Source organism: Elephantulus edwardii, unplaced genomic scaffold, assembly GCF_000299155.1.
Source record: "Elephantulus edwardii isolate Elephantulus edwardi_28Jun2011 unplaced genomic scaffold, EleEdw1.0 scaffold00482, whole genome shotgun sequence".
In the NCBI taxonomy this organism is placed as follows: Eukaryota; Metazoa; Chordata; class Mammalia; order Macroscelidea; family Macroscelididae; genus Elephantulus; species Elephantulus edwardii.
The window spans coordinates 374,305-393,376 of NW_006400232.1; the positions used below are offsets into that span (position 1 = coordinate 374,305).

Consider the following 19,072-nt stretch of genomic DNA (forward strand, 5'->3'; position numbering starts at 1 on the left):
TAGGGTCGCTATGAGTCGCAGGCGACTCGATGGCACATAACAACAACAACAACAATGTTTTGATGGATCTTGACTGAAAGGAGGGAGTATCAGAGGAATGTCCATTTGTGTTTCATTGATTATGCAAAGGTGTTTGACTGTGTGGATCACAACAAATTGTGTCTGACTCAGAGAAAAATGGGAATCCCAGAACACTAAATTGTGCTATTGCAAAACCTATACTAAGACCAGGAGGCAGTCATTAGAACAGAGCAAGAAAACACTTCATGGTTCAAAATTGGGAAGGGTGACTCTAGTGACGTGTTCTATCTCCATACCTTTTCAACCTATATTCAAAACAGATTTTCTGGGAGACTGGAGAAGTATATCATCAGGATTGGTGGAAGATTCATCAACATCTCTGTTATGTAGACGACACCACTCTGCTTGTTGAAACGCACGTGGACCTGAAGTGCTTGCTGCAGAAGGTCAAGGACTGGAGCCTTCAATGTGGATTGAGGCTCAATATCAAGAAGACAAAGATTCTCAACTTTGGGTGAAATGGCAGTATCAGGATGTATGATGAAGTGATTGAGGTTGTTAACAGCTTTAGTTTGCTGGTCTCCACAGTCAACACACTTGGCACCAGCAGCCAGGAAATTAAAAGGCACATTGGGATGGGAAAGTCTGCTGTTATGGACCTCTTCAGAGTACTGAAGAACAATGGTGTCACTCTGGAGTCTAGGGTGGGCCTGCTACAAGCCATGGTCTTTGCAATCACTTGCTGTGCATCAGAGAGCTGGACAATGACTGGGTAGGATAGAAGGAGAATTGATACCTTTGACTGTGGTGTTGGAGAAGAGTACTGAATATACCATGGGCTGCTAAGAAAATGAACAGGTTCATCCAAGACAGCATTAAACCAGGCTGCTCTTTGTAGGCAAGGATTCTGATGCTTGATCTAACATTCTTTCAACATGTTGCAAGGAGGGGCCAGTCCTTAGAGAGGGACATCATGCTTAGAAGAGCAGAGGGACAGTGCAGGTGAGGAAGACCCTCTATAAGGTGCACTGATTCAGTGACTAGAGTAATGGGAATGAGTGTGTTGGAGCTGGTTGAGACTGGAACTAGACAGAACAGGGTTTAGGGCTGTTGTGATAAGGTAGCTATGAGTCACAGGAGACTAGATGGCACATAACAACAAGAAGTTTGTTATCCATATGAGGGGTGGGCTTTTGTATTTAAAAGTTGTTTGGGCCCTTGGGCCTGTAGCCCTCAGGCCTGCTACTGATTGTATTTGGAGAGAATTTTGTTCCAAGTAGTGCAACACTTGTCTGTTTGTTGTGTTGCAATTGCCTGAGGTTGCTGTGATGCTGAAACCTTTTCCCCTGGTGTGTCAGATTCTGATTAAGACAGACTAGGAAGCAGGATGGGCCTTCTACTTCCTAAATAAAAGGCTTTCCAAAACCCTATGAACACTAAATTAAAAAGATAGTTATGGTAGTGTACTGGTAGATCCTGGAATGGAAGTAATTTGAAATAAGGAAAATCAGTAACAAACATCATTTACATGGTGACTGCTACAATGGGCTCTTGAGTGTTAGGAAGTGTGAGGACAGTGCAAAACAAGACAACTTACAGATCTTTTGTTCACAGGGTCACTATAAGTTATACTCAACTCGATGGCACTTGACAATTAACAGCAACAACAAATTTGTAATCCTCGGGACCTTAGCATTCTCAATTATAAAAGTTTTATTTTGTAAGTTTATTTTTCAAGACCGTCAATAAACTCTTCACTATTAACATTGTATAAAGCCTCTAGTTTTCTCTTTGACAAGTCCAAGATATACATTTGCAGCAGAGAATAAACAACCATGGAGGAAAAGATCCTCCCCAGTTCACATGTCAAATGTTCATAGGGAAATTCATACTTACAGGTCTGGGTTTAACTTGGCACAAATCACATCCTGCTCTTCAAACTTCCTTAAAAGTGTGTGGGCCAGTGCCAGGTCATCATGCTTAGTGCTACTTGTAGAAAGAGAAAGGAGTTAAAAAAGACATCATTAACAAATCTCAGCCTGTGCTCTTCAAAGGAGGCCCAAGAGTCAAAGCAGTAACAGTATTCAAACAATTCTTTAAAAAAAAAATTCTTCAAAATGCATACAATGGGCCTTGATGAGATGAGTTGAGATGGTAATAGAAATAGATCAATGCTAACTAATTATATAAAATGCTATCTTTATCTAATATTGTATAAACACAAAGCATATGAATGAAATATATTTGTATGACTATATAAAACATAATGTACATGAATGTTTTTTTAAAATCTGATAGCAAAAATCCAATATATTTATCACCATAAATATGAATATGTTGTATACTTACATTTGCAGTGTAAACAATATTTTATTTGTTCATTTTTGCTTACTATTCTGCCATGACCATCTTTTCTTTAATTACATGTTATTATTGTTTGCATACAATCATTCATATAGATTACAGTCTCATGGTTGTTGGTTGTTAGGTACTGTTGAGTTGCATACAATTCACAGTGAGGCTATAAATAACAGACCTAAACTTTGTCCTATCCTATTCCATCTTTATAACCTCTAACATATTTGAGCCCATTGCTACAGTCACTTTGTCAATCTACCTGGTTGAGGATTTTCTCCTTCACTGTCCCTCTATCTTTTCAAACATGATGTCTCTCCCCAACATGCTCAAAGTATGAAAGATGGAGAGTTATCTATCACCTTTGCCTCCAAGAAACACTGGTTGCACCTTCTCTAATACAATCTGCATAGCTTTGGGTGGTTTGTTTTTTGTTTTTAAAAAATGGATTTTAAAGGCACAGTATATCACATTATGTTTATATGCTAAGAAAAACTCTCTTAGTGGTTAAAACCTTGATTGATTTGAATATTTTTTCTATTATTTCATCCTGAAATATGACAGTTTTTTATATTTATGCTTGCTTTTGTATGTGAACTATTGTAAACCACATCTTCTTGAGAAAAATTGTTGTACATAGGTTTCTATATGAGTTTTAAGTACTCAATAATATATTTCTTTTTACTGGAAATAATTTATGAAGTCAACTAATAGTTCAAATATCATGGAGAACCAAGGACATCAATACAAAATATCTTATTTGAAAATAGCAGCACAAGACAGCTTAGGGACAGCTGGGGAAACCAATTTCATATATATATATATAAATTATATATGTTTTATACACACACACACACACACACACACACAAATTATGAGTCTTGAGGTAAGAAAATAAAAGAAAAAGGGTGTTTAAAGTTTCTCTAAATTTTACTAGTTGAGAAAATGTCCCATTTCAATGAATTAAAAATCTGGATAATAATATTTAATAAAGAATACAGATTTCTACTTTACATATGGTTTATAAAGTACTTTCAAGTAGCTGTCTTTGGGAGTCCTTATATCCAAAATAAAGGGGGAAAATATATAAGTAGCATTAGATATTGTTTTTGGTTTTAGGTGTGATTAAGTAGAATAAGACTCATAGAGACTCTATGAACAAAAGATCTGAATCCTCCTTTATCCTGTGCTATTCTCTTACTACCTCACACACAAGAGTCCATTGCAAAAGTCACCATTTCAATCCACCTGGCTGAGTGTCTTTCTTTCCTTCGCCAACCCTCTACCCTTCCCAGCATCATGTCCTTCTCCAAGGAATAGCTCCTCCTAGCAACATGCCCAAAGTGTTTGAGGTTAAGACTCATCATTCCTGCCTCCAAAGTGCACTCCAACTGTACCTTTTCCAAGACATATCTGTTTGTTCTCTTGGTCATCCATGGGAGGTTCAGTGCTCTTCTCCAACATCACAGCTTAAAGGCATCAATTCTCCTTCTGCTATCCTTATGCATTGTCCAGCTCTCAGAAACATACCAAGTGATTAGAATGAGTATGACCTGAATCAGATACATTTTAGTTCTCAAATAGACATCATTACTTCTCAATAATTGGGAGAGGTCCCTAACTGCAGATTTTCCTAATGTAGTGTCTCCTTATTTCCTAACTGTTTCAGTGAATTCCATCTGAATTTCTAGATCATCTTTGAGACATTGAACACCAGATGAGTTGTGGGATGATTTCAAGGACATCATCCATGAAAAAATAAAAAGTCATTACAAAAATAGAAAAGAAAGAAGAGACTTTAAAAATTGGAGTGCAGTGTCAAAACAAAAGCAAAACATGATGGAGTAAAAGAGCTGAACAAAAAATTTCAAAAGATAGCTCAGGTAAACAAAACAAAGTATTATAATGGGTGAGTCAAGACATTTGTGTCAAGGGTGGAGACAACTGAAACTATTAGTTAATTCTACAATTGGGGAAATATCTTTCATCTGCTTTTTTCCGTATAATGCTTGTTTATCAGATACTTTTCTAAATCTGAGCATTCAGATTAAGACAGACAAGGAAGAAGGATTGGCCATCCACTTCTGAAATAGCAGCCCTCCAAAAACCCTATATACACACTTAGACTAACAGACAGGGCAACTGAAGTGAAGCTATCAAGTATGGAAATAAATAGGAAGATGAACAGTTGTAAGCAGACACTAATGACTGGAACATGGGATGTGAGAACAATGAATGCAGGAAAATGGAATATTGAACTAGAACACATAAATAATTTCATACCAGGTATTGGCAAGATGGGGCGGACTGGCAGCAGACATTTTGAGTCAGACAATCATATGATCTATTAATTATGCCAAATATGAAAAGATGAAAAATGGGTATGCTTTCATAGTTAAAAAAGTAATTTCAAGACATGTTTTGAAATACTATATTGTGAGGAACAGGATGATATCCATACACATACAAGGAAGTCCAGTGAATACCACTATCATTCATATATATGCACCATCAACCAAGCCAAAGAAGAGGAAATAGAAGATTTCTATCAACTTTTACAGTCAGGGATTGATCAAACATGCTGTCAAGATGCATTAATAATAATGGGTGACTGGAATGCAAAAGTGGGGAACAGAGAAGAAGATCAATAGTTGGAAAACATACTCAGTGACAGAAATTACGGTAGAGATAGAATGATTGAATTTTTCACAACCAACAATTTATCCATTGCAAATATGTTTTATAAGAAACATAAATGCAGGTTATTCACACAGATTTCACCTGACATTATGCACAGGAATCAGATTGATTACATCTGTGGAAAGAACCACTGGAGAAGCTCAATATCAGCTGTGAAAACGAGGCCAGATGCTGGTTCTGGAACAGATCACCAACTACTCATATTCAAGTTCAAGCTGAAGCTAAGGAAAATTAAATTGAATCCACAGGAACCAACATATAACCTTGAGTCTATACCACCTGAATTTCAAACCATGTCAGGAATAGGTATGAGGCTTGAAGACCAATGAGCGAAGACCAGATGAGTTGTGGGAGTATATCAAGAATATAATCCAAGAAGAGTGCAAAAGGTCATTACATAACCAGGGGTGGGGGAGACCAAAATGGATGTCAGAAGAGACTCTGAAAATTGCATTAGAGAGCAGAGAAGTCAAAGCAGAGAGAAGAATTCAAGATATTAAAGAGCTGAAGAGAAGATTTCAAAAGGCCCAATATCAAGAAACCAAAGATTCTCACCACCGGACCTATTGGTGGCATCATGATGGATGTTGAAGAGATTGAGATTGTTCACAGCTTTCATTTGCTTGGCTCCATAGTCAACACTCTTGGCACCAGCAGCTAGGAAGTCAAAAGATATATCAACCTAAAATCAATAAAGCTTTGAGAACTTTCTTTTAAATTTCATGGTAAAAGTTAAAGAGACCTGAATTTATTGGGAGAAGAATCTGGCCTAAACTGATGTGGAGATGTTTATAGTTCTGATTATAAGTTGCTGTTCTTGAACTGATTGTTGAGGGTATTGTCAAATATTCAATTTAGGAGAATTGATGCCTTTGAGCTGTGGTGCTGGAGAAGAGTATAGAGTGTACCTTGGACTGCTAAGAAAACAAACTCATTCATCCTAGAGAAGGTTAAACAGGGCTGCTCCTTGGGAGCAAGGATTCTGAGGCTTTGTCTGACATACTTTGGACATGCTGTAAGGAGGGACCAGTCCTTGGAGAGGGACATCATGCTTGGGAGGGTGGAGGGACAGAGCAGGAGGGGAAGGCCCTTATGAGGTGGATTGATTCAGTGACTGAGGCAATCGGGGTGGGTGTGTCGGAGACAGTGTAATTGGCACTTGGCAGAGCAGGGTTTAGGGCTGTTGTACATAGAGTCGCTCTGAGTCACAAACAACTCGACAGCACATAACAATAACAACAACATTCTTTTCAAAATCTTAAAAATTCTGAAGCATTAGAATCATCTAGCCCTGCTCGTTTCTAATAAAGGTTTATGCATTTGTGCTTGGTGGGATCTGGCATAGCAGCCCACGGTATGGTGAATTGTTACAAAGGGGACCCTGACACCTGAGAAGGCACTGCTAAGCCCAGAGACACACAGACATGACACAAGGTTTGCATTTGCCGATGAGACAAGCTCAGGATGAACTGAGCGAAGGCTTTTCAAAGGTCACCCTTTTTTACCTAGACCTCTAAAATAATGAGAATCACACAGTCAATTTTTTTCATTTGACATTTTAGTACAAAATACTTAAAAGCCTCAGAGAAATTTCCAATCATAATCTATCATGACATCATTTTTAAACAAAAAGGAAAAATAACTCTTACCTGAAAAAATACGTTTCTGCCCTCTCATAATGTCCAGGTGTCAGTTTGAGGGGAGGGTAGCTGATAGCCAAAGGTCTCACCATGAATAAGGCCATGGCCAAGGCCACAAAGAGAACAGGCAACAACAGGTCTGAGAGCATGCCTTTCCAGTCCCGGAGCGTGTGGAGGAGCCTCTTTCTTAAGACAGCAGCCATCTGTGAGGCGAGCAGTTTGCCACCCTTTTCAGGCTGAACACTGGTGGGAGAGTCATCTGCAACAATAGGAAGATTTGGCAGTGCTGAAAACACTTGTGAGTGCTTAGTTTTCACATTCTAATGTTCCATGGACAAGAAGAGTATTCCTATTCTTCAAAAGACCAAAGCTGGACATCTGTGTGATTGTTCCAGAAGAGTGAATTATATAATTATAAAATTAATAATCAAGAGCAACATATGTCAGTGTGTGTTCTACTCTAGTCTTCCTTCTGAAGGGAAAGGTACACATTCGAAAGGATGATTAAAGGATGAAGGGAGAGCCTTCCCTGTCTTGTTGGTTAAAATAAAGGCTGAAACATTAGAACCAATTATAAGACAGCAAAGCCTAAACAACAGCAACATTTTCTGCTCTCCCTTCTGCTGTTCTTCAGTACAAGACAGTTCTTTCAAGAGTCTGTCCTCTGTTTTTCTCTTTTTTCCCTAACAACATTCTTCTGTGTGCTTAAGCCAAGGTCCTTCCTAAGAAAGTTCAAGATTACATCTTGCTAGGATTTTGGGAAGAGCCATTCCAGGTGCCTTTCCTCACTTGTTCCCACCCATTAGTCCTTTGTAAACCACACAATCTTCTCTTCTGAGTGAAAAGTGCAACTGTTGTTGTTATGTGCCATCGAGTCGTTTCCGACTCATAGCGACCCTATGCACAACAGCTCTAAACCCTGCTCTATCCTGCGCCAACCGCACTGCCTCTGACACACCCATCCCGATTACCCCAGTCACCGAATCAATCCATCTCATAGAGGGTCTTCCCCTCCTGCGCTGTCCCTCCACCCTCTCAAGCATGATGTCCCTCTCCAAGGACCCGTCCCTCTTGGCAACATGTCGAAAGTATGTCAGATGAAGCCCCAGAATCCTTGCCTCCAAGGAGCAGCCTGGTTTAATCCTCTCCAAGATGAATCTGTTTGTTTTCCTGGCAGTCCATGGCACATTCAGTACCCTTCTCCAGCACCACAGCTCAAAAGCATCCACTCTCCTTCTGTCCTCCCTAGTCATTGTCCAACTCTCTGATGCATAACAAGCGATTGCAAATACCATGACCTGTATCAGGCGCACCTTAGTCTCCAGAGAGACACTGTTGGTCCTGAGTACCTTTGAGAGGTCCCTAACGGCAGACTTTTCCATCGTGATACGCTTTTTGATTTCCTGACTGCTGGTACCAAGAGTGTTGACTGTGGAGCCGAGCAAACTGAAGCTGTGAACACTCTCAATCTCTTCGTCATCCATCCTGACGCTGCTAATTGGTCTAGTGGCGAGAATCTTTTTCTTCTTGACATTGAGCCTTAGTCCATACTGAAGGCTGCAGTCCTTGACCCTTCGCAGCAAGTGCATGAGGTCCTCCTCAGTTTCAGCAAGCAGGGTTGTGTCATCTGCATAACGCAGATTGTTAATAGATCTTCCACCAATCCTGATGCCCCAATTCTCCTCATAGAGACCAGCCTCTCGGATAATCTGCTCTGCATACATGTTGAAAAGGTATGGAGACAGGATGCATCCCTGGCACACACCCTTCCCAATTTTGAACCATGCAGTGTTACCCTGCTCTGTTCTGACGACTGCCTCTTGGTCCAAGTAAAGGTTTCGCATTAGCACAATTAAATGTTCTGGGATTCCCATTCTTCTCAGAGTCAGCCACAGTCTGTTATGATCCACACAGTCAAATGCCTTTGCATAATCAATGAAACACAGATAGACATTCTTCTGGTATTCTCTGCTTTCAGCCAAGATCCATCTATCATCAGCAACAATATCCCTAGTACCACGACCCCTTCTAAACCCAGCCTGGACTTCCGGCAGTTCTCTGCTGATGTGCTGTTCTAATCGTTTTTGGATGATCTTCAGCAGAATCTTGCTTGCATGTGAAATCAATGACACTGTTCTGTAGTATCCACACTCAGTTGGTTCACCTTTCTTTGGAATGGGAACAAATATAGATCTCTTCCAGTCAGTTGGCCAAGTGGTTGTTCTCCAGATTTCTTGGCACAGCTTGGTGAGCACATCCAATGCAACATCTGTTATCTGAAATACTTCAATTGGTATACCATCTATTCCTGGGGCCTTATTTTTTGCTATTTCCTTCAAAGCAGCTTGAACTTCTTCCTTCATCACCATAGGCTCTTGCTCATATGTTATTTCTTCAAATTCCTCTGTATCTGCCAATTCCTTTCTATATAATGACTCAGTATATTCCTTCCATCTTCTTTTAATACTTCCTGTATCATGTAATATTCTGCCCAAAGCATCCTTGATTACAGCAACTCTAGGTTTGAATCTGTTCTTCAGTTCCTTGAGCTTAAGAAATGCTGAACGAGTTCGGCCCTTTTGATTTTCTGACTCTAGTTCCTCCCACATTTCATTGTAGTATTTTGCTTTGTCATTCCGAGCAGCCTTTTGGAATCTTCTGTTCAGCTCTTTAGTATCTTGAATTCTTCCTTGTGCTTTGGCTTCTCTACGCTCCAGTGCAATCTTCAGAGTTTCTTCTGACATCCATTTTGGTCTTTTCTTTCTCTTCTGTCTTTGTAATGACCGTTTACACTCGTCCTGAATGATATCTTTGACATCCTCCCACAAGAAAAGTGCAATACAAAATTATAAACCTTTGTGTCCAACCTTCATTTGACCTTTAGTGTCTTTGGTGTCTAATTTAGTCCAGCCAAGCAATCATCAGCTTTCTCTTCCTCCCTTCCTATTTTGGTGAGCTTGTAGTAATTTTGAAAATAGTCTTCAGCAGTCATAGAAAGTAAAAAGTTAAAGTCAAAACTAAAGTGTAAAAACAAAACAAAACAATAACAAAAAAACTAAAGCTGTGTAACATTACTATAACGATTATCATTAATGATCATTTCGAGATTTGACAAAATTTCTCTATAAACATGCTCAAGTATAAGCCAACTACTGCAAAGAAAAAACAAACTCCAATATGATGATGAGAAAATTGGGGCAGAAAAGGAGGCATATCCGGTAGTTATAATCTCACTGTGTCTGAAGGGAAGGATGCAGCTCTACCGATCACCTATATCAAGATTTCTCAGTGTTTCTAAGTTATTCCATAAAATCCAATAAAAAAGTGTTAAGCGAGAAGTGGTCCCATAAAATAACAATGTTCAAAATTGATTTTGCAGTTCACAAACACTAAGTTGAAAATAATTACTAGAAGAGGGATGTCTAACTTTAAGGAAATAGAAGGAAACATGTTTAATGAGTTTACCCAATTTGAAAGATAGATCAATTGAAAGAGATTCATGAGAAAAGCTTTCTAAGCAGAGTTAGGAGTAAAAATGTCTATCTACAATAATTGCCTTCATTCATCAGCTATTCAGTGAGTCCTCAGTTTGTAGATGGCACTGAGCTAAAGATTTCTGTCCTCAAAAATGATGTGATCTAGGGGTATCCTAGAAAACATAAGTAATAACCTGATACAATACACACAACTTTATGCTACTGCTTGTTGTTGCTGTTACATGCCATTGAGTCACTTGCAACTCATAGCAGCCTTATGTACAACAGCTCTGAACTGTAATTTACCCTGAATCAACCTCATTGTCTCTGACATAGCTACCGCCATTACCCCAGTCACTGAATCAATCCATCTCATCAAGGGTCTTCCTCTTTTGCACTGTCCCTCCACCCTCCTTGCATGATGTCCTTCTCTAAGGACTGGTCCCTCTTTGCCACATGTCAAAAGTATGTCAGACGAAGATTCAGAATCCTTCCCTCCAAGCAGCAGCCTGATTTCACTTTGTCTAGGATGAATCTGAATCTGTTTGTTTTCTTGGCAGTCCACGGTACATTCAATACTCTTCTCCAGCAGCATAGCTCAAAGACATCAATTTCCCTTCCCTAGTCCAGCTTTCTGATGGATAGCAAGTAATTTTAAAGACACGCTTGGATCAGACACACTTTAGTCTCCATATTGACAGAGATCTCTGACAGCAGAATTTCCCAGAATAATTTGCCTTTTGCTGCTGATACTACGAGTGTTGATTGTGGAGCCAAGCAAACAGAAGCTCTTAATAATCTCAATCTCTTCACCATCTACCATGATTCTGACAATTGGCCCAGTGGTGATAATCTTTGTTTTTTTGATGTTGAATTTCAATCCATATTTTAGGTTTCAGTCCCTGACATTCTGCAACAAGTGCTTCAGCTCCTCCTCAGCTGCTACTGGGAGGCATGGCTTAATGCTGGTAAGAAGGAATAAGTCATTATGATGTTAGGAAAGAAAATCAGGATATAGTTACAGTCCTGAGGCAATTAAGGTAAAACCCCTAAGATTCAGTAGAGTTTGTAGAGAGACACAAAAATGTTTAAAGTAGAAAATACAAGATAAAAAAAAGCACAACATATTCTGTAGCTTGCAGAATCTTCTGTGAGAAGAGAGTAGAGCATGTGTGGAAAATAGTTAAATGTTGTTAGAATTCAAGTCATTTAGGGCACAGATAGATAGTCACTTTAAGGTTCCAAATTCTGTAATAGGCTGAATAAGATTAAATCAGGAGGCAAGTGATCACATATGAACACTACACTGTATAACATTATTACAAATATGTTGTTGTTGTTATGTGCCTTAGAGTTGCTTGCGACTCATAGTGACCCTATGTATAACAGTCCTAAACTCTGTTCTGTCCTGTGCCAATCACACTGTCTCCGACACACCCATCCAGATTACCCCAGTCACTGAATCAGTCCACCTCATAGGGGCCCTTCTCCTCCTGTGCTGACCCTCCCAAGCATGATGTCCCTCTCCAAGGACTGGTCCCTCCTGACAACATGTCCAAAGTATGTCAGACAGAGTCTCAGAATCCTTGCCTCCAAGGAGCAGCCCAGTTTAATCCTCTCCATGATTAATCTGTTTGTTTTCTTAACAGTCCATGGTACACTCTTCTCCAGCACCACAGCTCAAAGGCATCAATTCTCCTTCTATCCTCCCTAGTCATAGTCCAACTCTCTGATGCATAACAAGTGATTGCAAAGACCATGGTCCATATCAGACACTCCTTAGTCTCCAGAGTGACACCATTGCTCTTCAGTACATAGGAGAGGTCCCTAACAGTAGACTTTCCCATCGCAATATGTCTTCTGATTTCCTGGCTTCTGGTGCCAGGAATGTTGACTGTGGAGCCAAACAAACTAAAGCTGTGAACAATCTCAATCTCTTCACCATTCATCCTGATGCTACAAATTGATCCAGTGGTAAGAATCTTTGTCTTCTTGATATTGAGCCTCAATCCACATTGAAGGCTGCAGTCCTTGCCCTCTGCAGCAAGCACTTCAGGTCCTAATCAGTTTCAGCAAGCAGGGTTGTGTCATCTGTATAAAGCAGATTATTGATAGATCTTCCACCAATCCTGACACCACACTTCTCCTCATAGAGCCCAGCCTCCCAGAAAATCTGTTCTGCATACAGGTTGAAAAGGTATGGAGACAGGACACATCCCTGGCAAATGCCCTTCCCAGTTTTGAACCATGCAGTGTTTCCTTGCTCTGTTCTGACGACCGCCTGTTGGTCCAAGTATAGGTTTCACATTAGCATGATCGTTCTGTGATTCCCATTCTTCTCAAAGTCAGCCACAGTTTTTTATGATCCACACAGTCAAATGCCTTTGCATAATCAATGAAACACAGATAGACATTCCTCTAGTATTCCCTGCTTGAAGCTAAGATCCATCTAACATTAGCTACAATGTCCCTAGTACCACGACCCCTTCTAAACCCAGCCTGGACTTCTGGCAGTTCTCTGCTGATGTGCTGTTCCAGTAGTTTTTGGATAATCTTCAGCAGAATCTTGCTTGCATGTGAAATCAATGATATTGTTCTATAGTTTCCACACTCAGTTGGGTACCCTTCTTTGGAATGGGAACAAATATAGATCTCTTCCAGTCAGTTGGCCAAGTGTTTGTTCTCCAGATTTCTTGGTACAACTTGGTGAGCACGTCCAGGATAGCATCTGTTAGCTGAAACATGTCAATCAGTATACCATCTATTTCTGGGATCTTACTTTTTGCTATTTCCTTCAAAGCAGCCTGAACTTCTTCCTTCATTACCATAGGCTGTTGCTCATATGTTGTTTCATGTAATTATGTGTCTGCCAATTTATTTTGATACAATGGTTCAGTATATTCTTTCCTTCTTCTTTTATTTTTTTATGTAAACCTTTTCTTAGCTTTTTTTAATTAAATTTTATTAGTTTTAATGAACATTTACAGGGATTTTGGGTTTTCATTCCTTCATTGCTGCACCATTCTCTCTACCCTTGTCCCCAGTTTGTTCTTCTTCCCCCGCCATCCGAATGTCTGTTTTAATTGTCCAATTGCCACCATGCTTGTCAAAGTCAGTTCTGATTAATCTCCTTTGTCAGTGTGTCCTTTGCCATTCCCTATCACTCCTCCGTGAGAGAGACTTCACCCTGATTCATAACTTTCCTTCTTTTAATACTTCCTGTATCATTTAATATTCTGCCTAAAGCACCCTTGATTATAGCAACTGGAGGTTTGAATTTGTTCTTCAGTTCCTTGAGCTTAAGAAATGCTGAGCGAGTACAGCCCTTTTGATTTTCTGATTCCAGCTGCTGCATATTTCATTGTAATATTTTATTTTGTCATCTTGTCCTGCCTTTTGAAATCTTGTTGTTGTTGTTGTTGTTTAATACCGTCGAGTCATAGACGACTCATAGCGACGCTGTGAACGAACAGCCTGAGCACTGTTCGTACATAGCGTTTCCATAGAGTTTCCAGAGGCAAGCCATTTTGGAAGTGGATGCCGCTCCTGCTTCCAGGCTTGATTTAGTCGGGAAGCTCCAGCCAACACTGTCCACCATGGGTGCCCATTACCACGATTGGCACATCACTGTCACAGGCTTCAGCATCACAGCAACCACGAGTTACCTCTCTGTACAGCAACGCACAGAATAGTGCTATACCACCTAGAAGAATGTTTGACAGGAAGACAATTTGAACCTGAAAACTAAGATTTTGAAATCTTAGTTGATTTAAAATTAGAGTAGGTCCTGTGTGAGTAAAATAATGATCTCTAAATAGACTACTTATTAGATTCATGTAATCAATTATGTTTTGAACCTGTAACTATTCTCTCTAGATGTCTATCACCATAAAAACAGAAATCTCCTGATTATAAAACTGTAAGTCCCCCAATCCCTCTCTGATCTCTGGTAGCCACTTATTAATGTTCGATCTGCATATTCTAGATCCTTCATATTAGTATGTTGTACACAGGGTCATTAAGATGATGCAATATTTGTGCTTTTGTGATTAAATTCTTTCACTTAGAATAATAATTTTAAGGCTAATCTGTGTTGTAACATGTGCCTTAATTACTTTCTAAGAGATTCTTATGTGACTTAATGTACTACTCTGAATTCTTTTCCTCTCACAAAGCTGTTTTTTAATTAGTATATATAGATATTTATTTAAAATTACATTATTTAATTATATTATATACTCATTCAGATACATATACATTCAGAGGTGTGTGGGCATACACACAGACACACACACATACGCACATGTACTTACTAATAATATTGTGAGTTTTTAATGATACAATTTATATGCTTATATACTCACATCTATCTAGTTATATCTACACCTAGGCCAACAAGCTATTGTGTGTACACAGCAAGTGAACACTACACTGTTTAAAATTAAGAAAACTGTGTATCATTAACTCTTAATTTATACTTATTCAACCTGTATGTTTAATGCATGCTTTATTCAATGTATCTTTAATCTATAAATTATTCAATCTGTATGCTAAACAAATTATTCAAGAAACTGAACTCTGTGAAAAAGAATGTGGTATCAGGATTGGAGGAAGACTCGTCAATAATCTTCATTAATGCCCATGACTAATTTTATGGCATGAATAGACTTTCAAACATAACAAAATAACCCTACAACCAGGAGAGGATAAAGTAAAAGTAAAATCCCTATGGCCATTGAAAAACTTCTTCAGCAAGGTAAAAAGAAAGCCTACACACTGGAAAAAATAGTTGTCATTGATACATCTGATAAAAGACTCATTTCTAAAATTTACAGAATACTCCAGCACCTCAACAAGAAAAAAAGCAAACAACTCAATTTCAGAATGGGCACAAGATACCAAAATAGAAATTAAGATAGCCAACAAACACATGAAGAAATGTTCAAAATCCCTAGCTATCAGAGAGATGCAAAACAACAATATATCATTCCACTTTAGCAACAACAGCAAAGTTTGACAGGACAGCAAACAATAAACCAGGATATGGAAAGATTGTAACTCTCATTCTCTATAAGTAGGAATGTAAACTGCTACAGTCACTATGGAAGGCAGTTTGCTGCATTCTCAAAATATTTAGATATGGAAATACCATTTGGCCCAGCAATTCCACTACTAGGAATGTATTCTAAATAGCCAGAGCAAACAGATGTTTGTATCTCTATCTTTATTACATTATGTGCAATAGCAGAATAGTAGAGGTAAAAGTAGCCCACGTGCCTGTCAACAAACTAATGGATAGAAAGACTATGGTGCACCAACACAATGAAATGCTATGCAGCAATGAAAAATAACAATCTTGTAAAATATTATACAACATTGATGAGTCTGGAAGATATTATGTTTAGTGAAATATTTCAGTCACAAAAGGACAAATGTTATAAAAATGTTAAAAGGTCACTGTTATAAAAATAGGATGGACAGGGAAAAGAGGGAAACAGGAAAACAATGGGTAAATAACACAAGAATCAGAGAAAGAAAAGACTACCTGAAAGAAATGAATTAGACATTGTATGGATGACAATTAAAAATCTGGTACAAGAAATACTTTACAAAGTTAACTGGGGGAGGGAGTGAGAGAAAGATGTGTATCAATAAATGAATGAAAAACTCTCCTTTCTACAAACTTTCACTAACTTCAGAACTTTAAAACGTTAAAGAGAGATTTACACAAAGAGAAAAGATTCTTTGATGGTTCCAGAAATAAGCGGAGAGAAATGGAAGATAAAAATTAGTATAGCAGACACATTAAGATGGGTGGAGAGAAAAGCAATATTCAATATGGGGTTGACCAGTATAATATAACCAAATAAAGAGAATATATGGTGCAGTACATTTAAGAAAGGTAAAAATTTATACACACAGTTTTCCATCGTCTGTAATAATAAACATTACTGTATAAGCAGACACATAGGAAGACAGGCAGGGTGAATAGATAAGGGTAGATGAAAGGAACTAAACATGTGATCACACATAAATTTCTAGGTTATATTTCTATGTTTATATTGTTGTTGTTTACCATCAAGTCAGAAATGATGCATAGCTGATGACATATAAGCTGGCTTATATGGTTAATTAACTCAGTGGTTAATTAACAGGCATAATGTCTTTACGGAAAGATATTAATGATAAAGAGGTCCTTGGTGAACAGAGAGGGTTAACATTTATACAAAATAAAGCAAAAACAAACAAAAATCTACTCGCAAATCCTTTCTTGGACCCTATGCCCACCTCATGGTCTGTATTATCTTCCACATGCCTACATTCTTCATAGCTCCGGGAGGTCCTTGCTGTCAGAAACGAAATTTATGGAACTTTTTTGTTCAGTTTTAAGCTAACTCAACACCAAGAAGATACAAAACTTCTGAATAGCGAGTGAATGAAGGGATTTGATGATTTTTTTTTCCTTTCACCTACATTCATTTCTTGCCTTCTCAGAAAACTTAATATCATCTGTGTCTTACTTCCAGTTCTTTGAACTTCTTCATTCCATGTTCACCTTAGACAAACAGGCCTATGGGGCCTCACTCAATAGCAATGTTTAAATCATTAACAATAGCTCTATTTCAATACATTTTTTCCAATCACAGAATTAGTAATAACATAGATGATTAAACAGAGCTATGATTTTGCACTGTGATGTTAATGGAAAGAAAAACATTTGCTTACAATATTCCAAGGTCTTACCTGTTATCTCTCTATGTGTATTGCTTTTAGGTGTCATCACCCAACTACAATTCGTAGTATCAGAGGCTTTCCCTGTCCCGCATCATTCTCATGACCTCTAACAGGCTTCCACTCATTCTCGCAATCACTGTATAATACAGCTCCTTGAAGGTATTCCACTCATTCTCTGACCTTTCCCAGCATGATGTCTTTACTAAGGAGTGGTCCTACCTGACAAGAGATGTGAGATTGGAGAGGAGATTACAGTTGAAGCAGCCAGTTCAGGATGTCTAATATCTTTGGCTTTGGTATAAGATTGTTGCAAAGATATTAAAGAAGTCCTCAAGAGCATATGTAGAAGTTTATCTTTAGCTTTCTGGAGATTCATAAACTCATAAAAATAAACCAGAGCTACTTCTATCTGAATTATCCAAGTTGCTACATTACCGCCTTTGAGGTAAGAACTACAATTAAGACTAGTGAAGCTTGAGACAGGACTGAGACATCCCCAGGGTTGTAGAGACCTCCATCTGGGAGTGCTTGTCTCTGTGGCTGTGGGGCCATGCCAAGGGCCAAGCAGGAGAAGAGACTTTAGTGTGCAGAACTTTGTGCACAGGAAAGAATTTTCTGGGCTCCCTGTAACACAAGGCTGAACTGTGAGCCTTTGTGTATAGGCAGTCCATGCTGGGATCTGATCTCACACCACACCAGAGATAAAGGAGCACACCAACCCTCAGTAGAAAAGGTCAGAAGAGGTGGGGCTCTGTGCCTACAGCGAGCACTTCCCATTGCCTGTGAGAGACAGGACTGAGGTGTCCCTGGGGTTGTAGGCACCTCTATAAAGGAATCTGCCTCTGCAGCCATGGTATCATCCCAGGAGCCAAAAAGGACAAAAGATTTTAGTACACCAAATTTCAGGCAGAGGGAAAGGATTTTTGTAGTTCTCTGAGAGAGAGAGAGGGAGGGCTGAATTGAGAAGGCCCCTGCATGCAGGCTTCTTAAGCTAGCAACCCTGATCTAATCTGCCACTCCAGAGACAAAGGAAGACATTAAGCTTCAGGAGAAAAGATGCATAAGAAACTGCTTGAGTAGAGTACCTGGTTTCACACTACTTAGCCACTTCATATATGAAGGAGGCCTGTAGAGTTGATGTGAAGGGATTACATCAAGGTAAGATTCCTACAGGACTGCAACGCAGAACAGAGAGAACCTCAAGGACTTTAAGGTAAAATTCCCCAGAAAGGACTTAGAGTGGAGTGAAAACCTTTTAACTTGGCAACTAACCAGTACAATATAAAGACAAAACCAATAACAACTTTCATGGACACAATAAAAACGACCTAACACTTAGAAAAAAAAAAACACCAAAACTTCAGATAATGTCTAGAAAGCAACAGGAAGCTTGAAATGCCATGGAAAAAGAAAAAACAAAAACCAACAAAAACAAATTAAGACTTTTCCAAAAAAAAAGACAAAAAACAAAAAAAAAAACCAACACAAACACAAACAAACACACAAAGGCAAAGAAACCCAGAGAATATCACAGATCTCATGAATACCCCAAAGTAAAAAAGCCAGATGATATATGTTGATATGTAGATGTTCAAACAGCTACGAGTAAAAGTACAAATGATGGAAGAAGCAATGGAATCTACGGATAAAAGAAATAAACTAGAGATAAAGAACCATGAAAAAAAATTGAAGTATTATTTGAAAAGCTACAGAAGAAGGTGTAAATGATGATAGAAGCAATGGGAACCAACAAGAAAGTAAACAATCAAGACACACAAAGCCAGAAGAACTATATTGATGAGGAACTTGCACAAACATGAAAGAAAATGCAAAAAAATTGGGAGGAAGAATTGAAACGAAGGATAAAGAAATATAATTACCTTAAAAATCATCACAAAATAGAGAGGATACTGCCAAAGCAATGCTAGAAATAACAGAAAGGCATGAAAATGCAATCCAGAACATTAAGACTGAAAGGACCGAAGTGTCCAACACATTAGAAGGACAAAAGTAGAACAGAAGAGATAGAGCAGAGAGTCAGTGAACTGAAAGACAAGAACTTCAATAGAAACATGTTGTTGTTACGTGCCGTCGAGTCGCCTGCGCCTCATAGAGACCCTATGTACAACAGCCCTAAACTCCGCT

General features: G+C 38.7%; 1 protein-coding gene across 1 annotated transcript in view; it reads right to left on the reverse strand.

Moving 5' to 3' along the window:
• Positions 1-19,072, reverse strand: part of LOC102848396 (ATP-binding cassette sub-family A member 13-like) — a 619,024-nt gene that overhangs the window by 311,087 nt on the left and 288,865 nt on the right. Inside the window, exons 14-15 of the mRNA XM_006902979.1 lie at positions 6,726-6,975; positions 1,918-2,010 (exon numbers count right to left, since the gene is read on the reverse strand). Of these exons, the coding sequence (XP_006903041.1) occupies positions 1,918-2,010; positions 6,726-6,975 (343 nt within the window). The remainder of the gene's footprint in view (positions 1-1,917; positions 2,011-6,725; positions 6,976-19,072) is intronic.